Consider the following 12356-nt stretch of genomic DNA (forward strand, 5'->3'; position numbering starts at 1 on the left):
GCTCTATGAATTCAGAAGCGACTTTTAAACTCTTCTTCACTGGTGTGAAAAAAGTGTTTGTTGTTATCGTGTGGGTAGTGTTTGACAGCATCAGTATCTATTTGTTTCTATTAATTAGCCAAGTTTGTGTCACGTTACCTGTAAACTGTGTAATATAGAACATCTTGTATGGTGTACCTTAAGCCCAAAAACAGCAGCCAAGGCTGATAAAGTATATCAGTAGTTAGATATGAGCTTGTGGGCTAACATGTCCTTTCACTTTCTCCTCCCGCTCTCTGTTTCTCTTTGTTTCTGTAGGTATGGATGGATGCAGGTACCCAAATATTTTTCTCTTATGGAATCTGCTTGGGAAGTCTCACAGCTCTGGGCAGTTACAACAAATACAACAATGACTGCTATAAGTGAGACACTATGTCAGACACACACACACATGTATGCATACAACCACATGAAAACAGAGTCAGCCACACAGCTTCTCCTTCTTCCACTTGACTTGAGACAAACTGTAGTTGCTGAAATGTAAGATGTAAGCTCCCACTGGTCAGATGGCTTCCAGCAGGAATGGCTGGAATGGACAGAGAAAACACACTGATACAGCCACACCTTAAAGAAAAGCCCTCACTGCCATGTTTCCCACACTGTAGGACTCCCACACTCACACACACACTCAGGAAGAGCCGAGCACTTGACTCTTGGCTTGTATTTACAGTAACAGGACAGATCAAGTCCTCAGTGGGGTTGTGTTCTGTCTTTCAGTTTTCACAGGGTGTTTTTTGTGTTCAGTGCAGTACTGTGCTAAACTCTTGAGACACCCTCTGTATATACTGCTTACCAGGAGCCAGACTTCTGTGAAAGTTTTTTGAGTAATAGTTCTCCAGGCTTCTGAAGGTCTTTCACAGTTCTTTCTTTGGACAATGGCTGCTTTTTCACTTATTTACAGTCCAGTCCTAGGACCCGACCATTTTCACAGGAATGTTTTGAATCAAAGATGCATTCAAACATAAAAAGACAACTAACTCAAGAATGAACCAGGATTGTGACTATATAGACAGAGAACGTAGCAAAGAACCAATTTTGTATTGTATCTTAAGGGAACCTTGTTACTAGCCTCCTGCCTGTTAGACTATTAGACCTATTAGCCAAAAACTTCCATCTTCACATTCAGGGAAGAGCTTTTATACTTCAAGAAGCCTGGAGAGCTACTCCTGAAGACTACTTAAAGAAATTACAAGAAAGCTGACTAAGAGAGTTCAGACTGTGTGAAAGAATTAAGGTGGTCCTATCAAATATCGACTTTCAAGCTTGTCAGAATTGTACAAACTCCCTTTTTGCCTCATATCCTGGATTTCCATGTATGTTTGCATGATTTTACCATTCGAATATAGGGAAATGAGGGGTGGCTCAAGACTTTTGGACAGCACTGTATTGAAATCAAATTAGTTAACTCAGATTAATTTTGTGTGTATTTATGTATTTTTCCAGGGACTCTTTTAAGCTGTGCCTCCTGAACAGCGCCACCAGTTTCCTGGCAGGATTCGCCATTTTCTCGGTGCTGGGATTCATGGCTGAGGAACAAGGCGTGGACATAGGCACCGTAGCCCAATCAGGTGAGAGACCGTTTTCGTTCAGGACACAGAACTGTCAGCAGACTTTCACTTTGTGGTGTTTTGCGCCACAGGCGAATTTAACTCTTAATTTAACTGTTAAAGCATGAGGAGGAAGTGTGAAACAATCAGAAGTGATAGTGATCCCAAAACAGGTTTTATCAAGATGCCCTTGTGGTGAAAATAATAATACAGAATAAAATTAGTCACTCATACCAATCCAGTCTTTACGTCTGACGTCATTAGCCTGTTCCGGGTCCAAACTGTGCTTTAGGTCCCAAAGTCAAACGAACACTGCAGCATCACTGAGAGTTACAAACTGTCTAAATTCTTTCATCTTAAATAAAATAATCAGCGTTCTGCTCTACCAGGTGTAACAATTAAGTTTAACATCCAGGCATCCATGAAAACAGAATTTATGAAGTTTAACGGAGTTCAATGAAGACAGAAAACTAAACAGCGGTGATGTTTGTAGGGTTACTGAAGTTGGACTAGCTGGTATTTAATGATGTGCTTCGTGGTGGCTAGCTACACAGACAACCCACCCATTAATAATCACTGGCAACAGTGGGAAGGAAAAACTCCCTCTTTGAAGGAAGAAACCTCTGGCAAACCCGAGCTCAGCTCTGAGTGATAATGTGATAAAAATAGTAAATATTTTCCATTATTTTATGTCAGAAGAAACTTGTATTAATTGTTTGTAATATCTTTGGTCGATGGTCTTCTCAGGACCCGGGCTTGCCTTCATCGCCTACCCGAGAGCTGTAGCCATGATGCCCGTACCCCAACTCTGGGCTGTCTGCTTCTTCCTCATGATCATCATGCTGGGATTGGACACACAGGTAGATGCAGACTAACACCCTCGACAAACTTGTAATTTCTCTGCACTGGCGTTGCGTTCGGTGTCATGGAAACACGCTGACACACGTGTATCGTGCAGTTTGTGAGCCTGGAGGCCCTGATGACATCAGTGACTGACCTGTACCCTCACCTGATCAGACGAGGTCACCGCAGAGAGCTGTTGTTGCTGTTTGTCTGCATTGTCTGCTTCCTGGTTGGACTGGTCATGGTCACACCAGTAAGTCACACCGGTGGATGATGTGTTGTGTTGGAGAAGTAGCCTGTTTTTAATGATTTGTACTAAACTGGTTTTTCCGTCTCTTCTGTGTGGTGCAGGGTGGGCTGTATGTGTTCCAGATCTATGACCATTTCTCCTGCAGTGGAGCCAGTCTGCTGCTTCTCTCCATCTTCCAGTCTCTGGCCATCGGCTGGGTCTACGGTACAAATCCCAACTCTAGCCTGCTGCTCGACCTTTCGTCACTTGTGTCCTCATGATTCTTCCTTCCACTCTATATTTCCCATTCCTTTTTCTCTTCTTCCCCCTTTTCCTTTTCCTTCCTTTTCTGATCATCTCCCTTTTTCCTCATCTCTTCTGTGTGCCCTTTTACTTCTTTTTTCCTTCTCCTTCCCTTTCCTCTCCTCCTTTTCCGTCTTTATCTCATCTCCTTGTCAATCTAAGCTTTCATTTCATTTCTTGCCATCCTCTTTTCTTGGTTCTTTCCTTTATCTTGTTTGCACTCTTGTTTTGAATTCTCTTTTCTTTCCATTTTTTATCTTATTTTCCATTTTCTTTGATTTTCCTTCTCTCCACTCCTTTTTCCTGCTTTGGTCTCCTCTCTTCTTGTTTGATTTTTATTTGCTCTTTTCTTTTCTTTAATGTAGCGCTGAATTTATGGAAAAATAGTGTCCAAGTCATTTCTACTAGTCTGAGTTTAATTAAATTCAGTTGGAGCTCAGGCAGTAGGATAATGAGATTATACATAATCTTAAGCTGGTTGCTGTTGTATAGAAAATAAAAAGAACTTTTATCACTAATGAATATAAGTCCTCAAATCTGATGAACACACACTCACACACACAGTCTCGCTGTCCACTTCCTCCCCTCCTCCGGCATTCCACTTAGAGGCAGTAGACAGTATATTAACATGGCTGCAGCTACCCACTGTTGTAGGGAGACTGGCTCCTAGCCAGGCCCCTGTCTGTCTCCTCCGGGCCCTAAATCAGCCTCCGGGCCCTGTCGCCTCTCAGTCTCAGTCTGCTGGCCCCAGGGAGCCCCCACTCCAGCCAGACATGGAGGTCTGAAGCATTCACAAAAACACTGTTTGTTTAAAAGTGCAATGGAGGGAGTGTTTTATATACATACATGAGGACAATGCAGTAAACGCTCAGTGAGGTTAGACAGTTGACTTTAAGTGTTAGAAAAAATATATGTTGCCTTTTCATGAGATAAAAAATAGGCTGAATACTCCAGCAGAGAATGTGTTTGTATGCGTGGGTGCTTATGAGGACCAAAAAGCCTGTTTTTATGGCTCTCCTTGAGTTGAGGAGAACGGTTTTAAGTGGACTGGGTGACACAGCGTTCACAACTCAGCTGCACCTTTTCCCCCTTTTTACGGCTGTGGGAATTTACAGTTTTTTAAGGACTCTGATGACCGCTAACACTCCTGTACCGCAGGTTATGTGGCCCTGGAGGGAACGGTTCGTGAGAGACAGCCAAGGGGGGCGTGATTCTTAAACTAGCAGTGAGAATGTCTGACAGTCTTGTACTCGTTTGAGAACGGAGCAGGGAAATAACTGGAAATTTACCACCAGCAAGTGGGTGTCATGTGTCCTCTTTTTACCTTCTGAGGTGGAGTAACTGAAAGAAAAGCTGCAGACAACTTCCTCATCCGACTCTCCCGAGATTCTCCAGCTTTCATGTGTCAAAATTGCTTTAAGCTTATTGAGTAAGTCATTACAGTGTGGTGGTTTGTCCTGTTTCTACCCCTCCCTGAGCCTGGTTCTACTGGAGATTTCTTCCTGTTAAAAGGGAGTTTTTCCTTCCCACTTTCGCCAAGTGCTTGCTTAAAGGGGGTCGTCTGATTGTTGGAGTTTCTTTTTAATATTGTAGTTGTTCCTTTTCTTACAGTATAAAGCATCTTGAGGTTGTTGTGCTATGGTGGTATATTAATAAAACTGAATTAAATTGCAGAGTATGTGACAGTTTGTGCTCCTCCTACTACCACTCCAGACAGAAAAGAAAAGAGCTGTAGGTACTGAAAACATTTTGCTCACTTTCTTAAGCCTGCAGAGAAAAGCACTAGTGTGGATGTCAGGAGGGTTTTGGTGTGTGTCCTCAGCTTCACCAGTATATCTCAAGATTGCAACAAAATTCCACACAACTGCCCAAAAGGATAAAATAACATGATGGCATTTCATATCTGAAAGGTCAAAGGTCATTCACCATGATGTCAGTGTGTGAGCGTGGACAGGCTGTAAACAGCAGCTTGGCTGTTTGTCCTGTGCAGCGGTGATTTCAGTTATACTTTATTTTTCTCTCTTTTTTTTTTTTTTTTGCTTGTATTTTCCGCTCTGGCGGTGAATACCAGCAAGAAAAAATGTTCTCTAAGCACAGTTGGCCACCGTTGCCAAACCATGATGTGAAACTGAACCACAACCAAACCTCACTGTGTTCTTGTTTTGGCCACAGGAGCAGAGCGCTTCAGCGCCAACATCAGGGATATGACCGGCAACAGCCCTCTTCCTTTTTTCAACCTGTGCTGGAAATACTTGACCCCGATCGTGTGCACTGTGAGTAACCTCCACCCGCTGACCTGCATTCCACCTTGTTATGAGCTGTTTGCTGTGAAATAGGATGTGCATTAGCACAGGTGTGGGATTTCATGCAGATTCCACCTTCCGCCTCTCAGGAAAATATCAGGGTCCATCTGTGTGCCACTTGTGTCTCTCTCTATCAGTGAGGTTGGCTTTTTATTCCACCACCTCCAGAGCAGAAAATGAATATGAGCTCCGTTGGCAGGACTCACTAAGCACTGGATGCGAGCAGTTTCCAAAAGAGTTGAAACGCTGTTTGACATGTAAATGGAAACTGAATGCAAATAATTTCAGGCTACATTCAACTGAAACAGAAGAAAGACAGCATGTCAAAAGTTATTTGGAAAAATGTATTGTGCTTTTCATTTTGATGCCAGCAACACATTCAAGAAAGCTGCAGTTTGGGGCACATTTCCTGCTCCAGATACTCGTTTTTAGAAAATACTCTGGAAGTCTTTGGGAATTACCAAGACCAAATTGCTGCTACGAACTGTTCACAGCCTGCTTACCCATGTTTTTGTTTGCTAATGCTCCAGATCAGGGGTGCCCAATCCCAGTCCTCGAGAGCTACCGTCCTACAGCTTTTAGATGCATCCTTGGTCAGACACACCTGAATCAAATGAATGGCTTGTTATCAGGCCTTTGCCAAACTTGGTGGCATACAGAAGAGGTAATCAAACCATTTGATTCAGCTGTGTTGGAGTAGGGATGCATCTAAAAGCTGCAGGACAGTAGCTCTTGAGGACTGGGATTGGGCACCCCTGCTCCAGATGTTTTCGATAGGTGACCGGTCTTGACTTTGGATTGGTCACTTACAGCTGTGCCAAGGTGTTGTTATACGAGCAGAATGTGGTTTGACATTTTTGCTTGGGATTATTGTCCTGTTATCTGACCCAGTTATGCCAGGATTTACCTGTTAAACTGAGGGCCTGAAATTTGAGTTTAGAATATTTTGTTATATAAGTTCATGATCAACTCGATCACTGCAAGGAGTCCAGTCTTGTCAAGCCCAAATCATCACCCCTCCACCACCGTGCTTGACAGTTGTTATGTGCTGATATGCTGTATTTCTCCTGCTGTGCATCACAGTCAAATGTCTCCACTTTGGTCTCCTCTGTCCAAAGGACATTGTTCCAGAAGTCTCGAGGTTTGCACTCGGCTGCTACCTTCCCTGTTAATTCCTATGGAAGCAGTAAGGGTGTGACCACATGTGAAAACTCTTTTCACATGATTGTTTATGCACTCGCAGCATTAACAGTCCCATCAGTGATACGATGGTTTAAACCACCCATTCTGTGCTCAGTAATGCACTCGATAACATCTTACATGCTGAGGTTTGAATCGTGCTCTGAAAACAATGAATGTTTGTCCTCTTTAGGATGCAGAGTCGGTGCTTTCCAAAAAGTAGTTCCAGTCTTATTTAGTCAGACCATCCTTAAATCAGCTCTGGCCCAAAGACGGCAGCATCGCCTCTCTTGTTTATAGAATTGTTTTGTTGTTGTTTGGTTGTGAGGGTTTCTAGATACTTTCTGAGGTTTAACTTGCAATTTTCAAGTATTTCTAAGCCTATGAAGTGATTTCCACTACAGAATTGTGTCTTTTTTTTAATGCAGCGCTGCCTTAAACCATAAAGATCATCGGTTTTCAGCCTTGAGTCATTTAATGATAATGTGTTTGTTCTTTGAAATTTTATGTTGAGAAACTTCTTTGTTTCTACACTTGTTAGGTTAAATATGGGCTTCAGCGTTTTGGAGATCACCGCGTTCTGGTTTGATCTGCATTTTACGACCTTTCCCAGGGTAGTTGGGGTTTCTTTGATTTTGGCCACGTAGTTGTAATTTAGTATAAAAATATAATCAGCAACTATTTAAATTCACACACGTTTTTCACAGATGAAAATCTGAGAGAGGTACTGCATGTTTTTATTGTGCAGCAGAGGTGTTTTACTGCCTTTGGACAGTGCCAGACTCTTTCCCGGTCTCATATTTATTGAGAGCATTAGGAGCCATCTCATCGACCGCATAACAGCAAATGAGTAAATAGCCACCTGTTCGTCTACATCCAGCTGCTATTAAAGGGGCTCTCAGGGAGGGTTTTTATCGCTGCTGCTGTTTAACTGGGAAACACTGATTTACCATTTTTGGCCTAAAATGTTGTTAAAGACCAGTCTAAGCCTAGACTTTTAGTATTTACCCCGTCCTCCTTTCTCTCCTCTTCAGGCCACATTTATATTTTCCCTGGTGCGCTGGTCACCACTGAGCCTGGGGAAAGGACTGGTCGCTCCAGTCTGGGCCACCACGCTGGGCTGGATCCTTACCCTCTCATCCGTTTCTCTGCTTCCCATCTGGGCCATCTACGCCCTAGTCACTACCCCGGGAACCCTGACACAGGTGATACAATGTGTTTTTTCTGCTGTTGGATGTGAAACTGTCTTGTGCCTTTAATGACGCTGATCCACAGTCAACTAACTGCAACCTTTCTATCCCGCAGCGCTTCCAAATCCTGTGCAGCCCCGTTGAAACCCCGTCACTGACCTTCCACCACCTCTCCAACCAGTCAGCGATCCCCTCCAGCCCCAGTCTGCCTCTCACTGAGAAGTCAAGGGCACCGTTAAAAGAAATCATCTAGGACAAGATGACCCGACAGACACTTAACAACAATGTAACAGTGGCTGCTGCTCGGCCAGTCGGGTGTGTCAGGCCGGAGGGTCAACTTTAGAGCTAATGCTGCTGGATACCAACAGAGGGGCTGGATCCTCATCAGTCTGTACTTGTTGACTAAATATGTTGTAATCAGCTCAAAAGGTGATCCTTCAATTACGGGCTCTCTGAAGGAATTCAGAGGACGTCCACATCATCTACAACAGCCTTCATCTACAGGAGCATTCAGATGATAAAGCTGATAAATTTTCCACATATTTAACTTTAGATGGTTATTTTGAATTAGATCAGTGAAACTGTTAGTTTAAGTAAACAAAACTAGACAAGAGCTACCTGAATGCACCATCTAGCTGCTATTGGAATAGTTTCTTCAGGTTGGAGCTTTCTACAGAGGCTCCAGCCCTGAACTGGCACACAGTTTGTTTAATCTTTTGCACCAGACCCACACCCTGCCTGCCGGAGCTGGTTATTGTAAAACAGCACACCCTTCTGGCTTTGAATCATGTTATCTCTTTATCTGCTTTTTTTTTTCTGTTGTGTCAGTTTATTCACATAATTGAGGACCATATAATTACAGCTTCTGCTGCCTGTCTGCGCGCAGGACGCAGCTAAGTAGCTGCGCTAATGTTCCCTTTATTTGCCAGCAGTCATACATACATAGAGCTATACTCTCTATGAGAGCCTGAGAGATTACCGCTTACGTTAGCATGACTGCTTTGCTTTGGAGTCCACTAAAAGAGTGCATGGATTCGTTGGGGTGAAGGTATAAACTGAAATGACTCCATGAGTCAGGCATGTTATGCAGTAATTTATAGGGATGGGTTGTTTTTTTTTTTTTCTCATGCTTCACCCTATCATGGCATCTGAATGGTTCATAACACGTCTTACCCTCAGACCAAGTAGAGAAGGCATTCAGTCAGGTCCTTTTTATTGTTGCCAACGCACAAGTGCTTAACTTGAGATCAAGTGCAGCGATCGGTTTTTATCCATTACACGTCTTTGTTGTTTAAAAAGTTAATTATTGTTGTTTTTGTTTGGGGGTTTTTTTGTTACTTCCTGTTGCAACTGTGCAGTTTTTATAAAGATTGGAGGCATTATTTAGACAGCTGTGCACTGTAGAGAAACATGCATACAGTCGGCATGCACTACTGCTGCTGCGACCGTTTTGTCAGAAAAATGTATTTGACTTTATTTTTTAATTTCGTGCATCACTTTTGAGTTGAAATGTTTTTAGTCGTTCGACCTCTTCATTGTGATTTTCTCTGCGTGTGACCGTTAGACTTCATTGAATGCAGCGTGTAAATGGCAGTAGAGATACGTGTACGACATGGAAAACTAACACCGGGAAGGAATGTGTTCACGACTGTCAGAAAGGCTAGTTTAACAACTTCAGTTCATTATGTTTGGACTTGAAATGTAAATCAAGAACATGTTTTAATTATTTACACTCTACTTTCCCTCCTGTTTTTTTTCCTATCACTGTTCAGCCTAGTGGAGGCGACGTCTCCAGTAACTTACTGTACTTTAGGACACAACGTGTTCTTTACTGGAAACACTTCTTCTTGAGCAATTGTGATGTGTTCAAATGCAGCATATTCAAAGATATAAAGAGACTCTTATGGAAACTTGAAACTGCTGTCATTCAAACCTGGATGTCTTTTTGATTGACTTCAGATTAATCCAAGTGTGTCATCATCTCTGTTTACAAGTGTATGCATGTGCCTCTTTATTTTGAAATCCTCCATCTGTACTGTTATTTTCTTTTCTAAATGACTATATATTAATATATATATATATATATATACATTGTGAATATGAGCGTTTGTGTCGACTGTTTATTTCAATTCGTGTGAGAAGCCACGTGTGTGCGTGCAGGTGTGTCGCCGGGAGGCCCCGGGAGGCATCGCAGTCTCCCTCAGTGGGGCAATAACAGATGCTGAGGCCACTCCTGGCTTCTACAAGGAGGGTGGATGAGCGGAGGCGAAGAAGTGAGGAGAGAGGTGGAGGAAAAAGGAACAAGCGCCGTGATTGCTGTTCTCCTCATCCTGATGCGAATTGCTGGTTTAACATCCGTGAAAGGATAGAAGTCAAGGAGAGATGGAGTGTGTGTGTGAGGAGGAGGGGGAGAGGGTGTCATGGAGACTAAAGAGGGAGGGAGAGCAGCAGCGGGTGGGGAGGAATTCAGACAGCAGCACTTAGACAGAGTCCGGCGGTTATGTAAAAGGCTCGGCTTGTCAATTAACTGTATTGGATTCCCTCCCCTCGCAGCCACCAGAGGAAGCGGGTTGGTCCTCCACACACACGTGGCTCAGCACGAAGGGTTCACAAACACACATCTCGTTTTGGTGACGTGCAAAACTGAATGCAGCCTCCTTTTTGCACATGTGATCCGGGTTACTATGTAACTGTGGGTGTGTGTGTGTGTGCAGGAAAAACGGGGGCGGGTTTATGTCCATATGGTTGCTTTGGCATACGTCTCTGTTTCACATGATGTGGATTAAAAACGATCCAGTGGGCTGAGTGTGTGAGATTCAAAAGAGGAGAGAGGAAGAGGGAGGGAGGGAAGAAGAGAGGAGGACGCTGCAAGGATGCGAGCCAAAGCATGTGTCTGTGCGTTGTTTCACTGGATGCTTTGAAAGATGCTGGAGAAAAAGTTGGTTTCTGCTCAGGCTCACTGCCACCAGCTCGCAGCTGCAGCACTTTTTCATCACACGTATTTAAAAAATTTAAACATTTTGGCCACATTACTTCCCGGGACTAGATATCTGAAATCCTGCCCGTGCACTTACAGGAAAAGTCACATCTCTGACACGTTGACTTGCAGAGATACTGGAAATAGACAGCTCTCAGCCACACGAGCACCGAAGGTCCGGCTTGTATCAAAGATCCTATAGTCACACACTTTTTGCTGCAATACACTTGACAGCTTGGTGTAAAGTAGAAGCACTTGGAGGGGGCATTGAGATGAAACTTGAGGACACAGAGGAGAGAAAAAGGGGGCAGACGGGGCACGGGGGGGGGGTTGCATAACAGCTGGGTGATTTGGACTTGAAGTTGAGCTTGATATTGGATCCACTGAGCAGCGGTGGTGCTGTCTTCAGGTCTGTGGGACTCTATAGCACAGGCTTTAACACTCAGCAGCAGAGCCGTAACCAAGATATGAGGAGGTCGCGAGCCCAAGTCCCCGACTCAGCCACCCCCACTAAACACACGACTTTCCACACTTTGTAACAATTTGTGATTATTCTCTAAATATTTAAGTTGGTCATTTACAAGTTTTAGAAAGTAAAGCGCTCCTCAGTGTGGGATGTTTGGTTCAAATGTGGATCGTACCATGGTGGGATTTGACAGGGGGGTGTGCCAGGGTTTATGGTGGCGGCGCACTGTGTTCCCATTTTGGGCCGAGTTTCCGCTGTCCGCCCACATGACCCCCACCCCCCTCACGCAGCTGCGTGCCAGCCAGCACTGCCCACACCGCTCAGTTGTCCAGAAAGCTTTTGGATTATGGCTCTTTAGGAGGGCTGACATGCTCTCTCACCGTCCGACGCAGCAAAGTTGAAATGTAATATCTGTTCTCAAGTTCTGCAGAGAGAAGGAAGAAGAGTAGGAGGGGGGGAGTGTATCCACGAAGAGAGGCCTTCCTCTCAGCACACAGGCACACACTGACCTCCCCCTTCGCTGGTGTGTGAAGGTAATAGCTGTTAGGTGAGTCAGCGAATGAGCAGTGTCTTGGAAGACTTTTTTTTCTTCTTCTTTTTTTTTTTTTAAAGAAAAGCCACTCTCCTGTTTGGCTGCCCTTTGAGAGCATGTTTGTTTGTGCATGAGTGAGACGTGGTGACTTCAGCCCCAGCAAGAGGCTAAATCCCTCTCAGCACACAAGTATGACATCCCATTGGCAATACCACACACACACACACCAGGCCCCTGAAAAGGTACAATAAATAATCAAGACAGCTCCTGGGGCAGTATCGGGCACAGCCACACACCTGCAGACACACACACACACACACACTTTTTTTCCCCTCCCACCACCTTTACATTCTCAGAACCAGTTGGAGCAATACAGCACCTACTGTATGCACGCTCACAGATTTCCCTCCATTGCTTCCTTTTCCTCCTCAAACACACACACACAGCATTAAATGTTCTCATACGGGGAACAGTGAACTCCCAGAGTTCTTATTCAGGAGCGGCCATAAATTATCTATTCCGCTTTAAGTTTTCTAAAAGTCTCCTTTCAAATCCTGCCGGCCTTCAATTATTAAAGTAGTCAAAGTGGTAAAAGTGTTAAAAATAACAGGCTGACGTTTAATGGAGGGGTGTCGGAGTTCACTTTAAAGGGGGGGGTCCACTTGTGTTTGGGGTGAAGTTTTTAATGTAAACTGGAAGTTGGTGTTGAAAACTTAAAACTGATGAATGCATAAGTTTTAGATTTTCA

General features: G+C 44.0%; 1 protein-coding gene across 5 annotated transcripts in view; it reads left to right on the forward strand.

Moving 5' to 3' along the window:
* Positions 1–9736, forward strand: part of LOC116328890 (sodium- and chloride-dependent GABA transporter 2-like) — a 31560-nt gene extending 21824 nt beyond the window's left edge. For all 5 annotated transcript variants that reach the window (XM_039606998.1, XM_031750783.2, XM_031750785.2 and 2 more), the window contains exons 8-15: positions 298–401; positions 1483–1607; positions 2334–2446; positions 2545–2682; positions 2781–2883; positions 5134–5234; positions 7478–7648; positions 7749–9736. In XM_039606998.1, the coding sequence (XP_039462932.1) occupies positions 298–401; positions 1483–1607; positions 2334–2446; positions 2545–2682; positions 2781–2883; positions 5134–5234; positions 7478–7648; positions 7749–7886 (993 nt within the window). In that variant the 3' untranslated portion in view covers positions 7887–9736. The remainder of the gene's footprint in view (positions 1–297; positions 402–1482; positions 1608–2333; positions 2447–2544; positions 2683–2780; positions 2884–5133; positions 5235–7477; positions 7649–7748) is intronic.
* The last annotated feature ends 2620 nt before the right edge of the window (positions 9737–12356 follow it).

The sequence above is a fragment of the Oreochromis aureus genome, linkage group 23 (assembly GCF_013358895.1).
Source record: "Oreochromis aureus strain Israel breed Guangdong linkage group 23, ZZ_aureus, whole genome shotgun sequence".
NCBI lineage: Eukaryota > Metazoa > Chordata > Actinopteri > Cichliformes > Cichlidae > Oreochromis > Oreochromis aureus.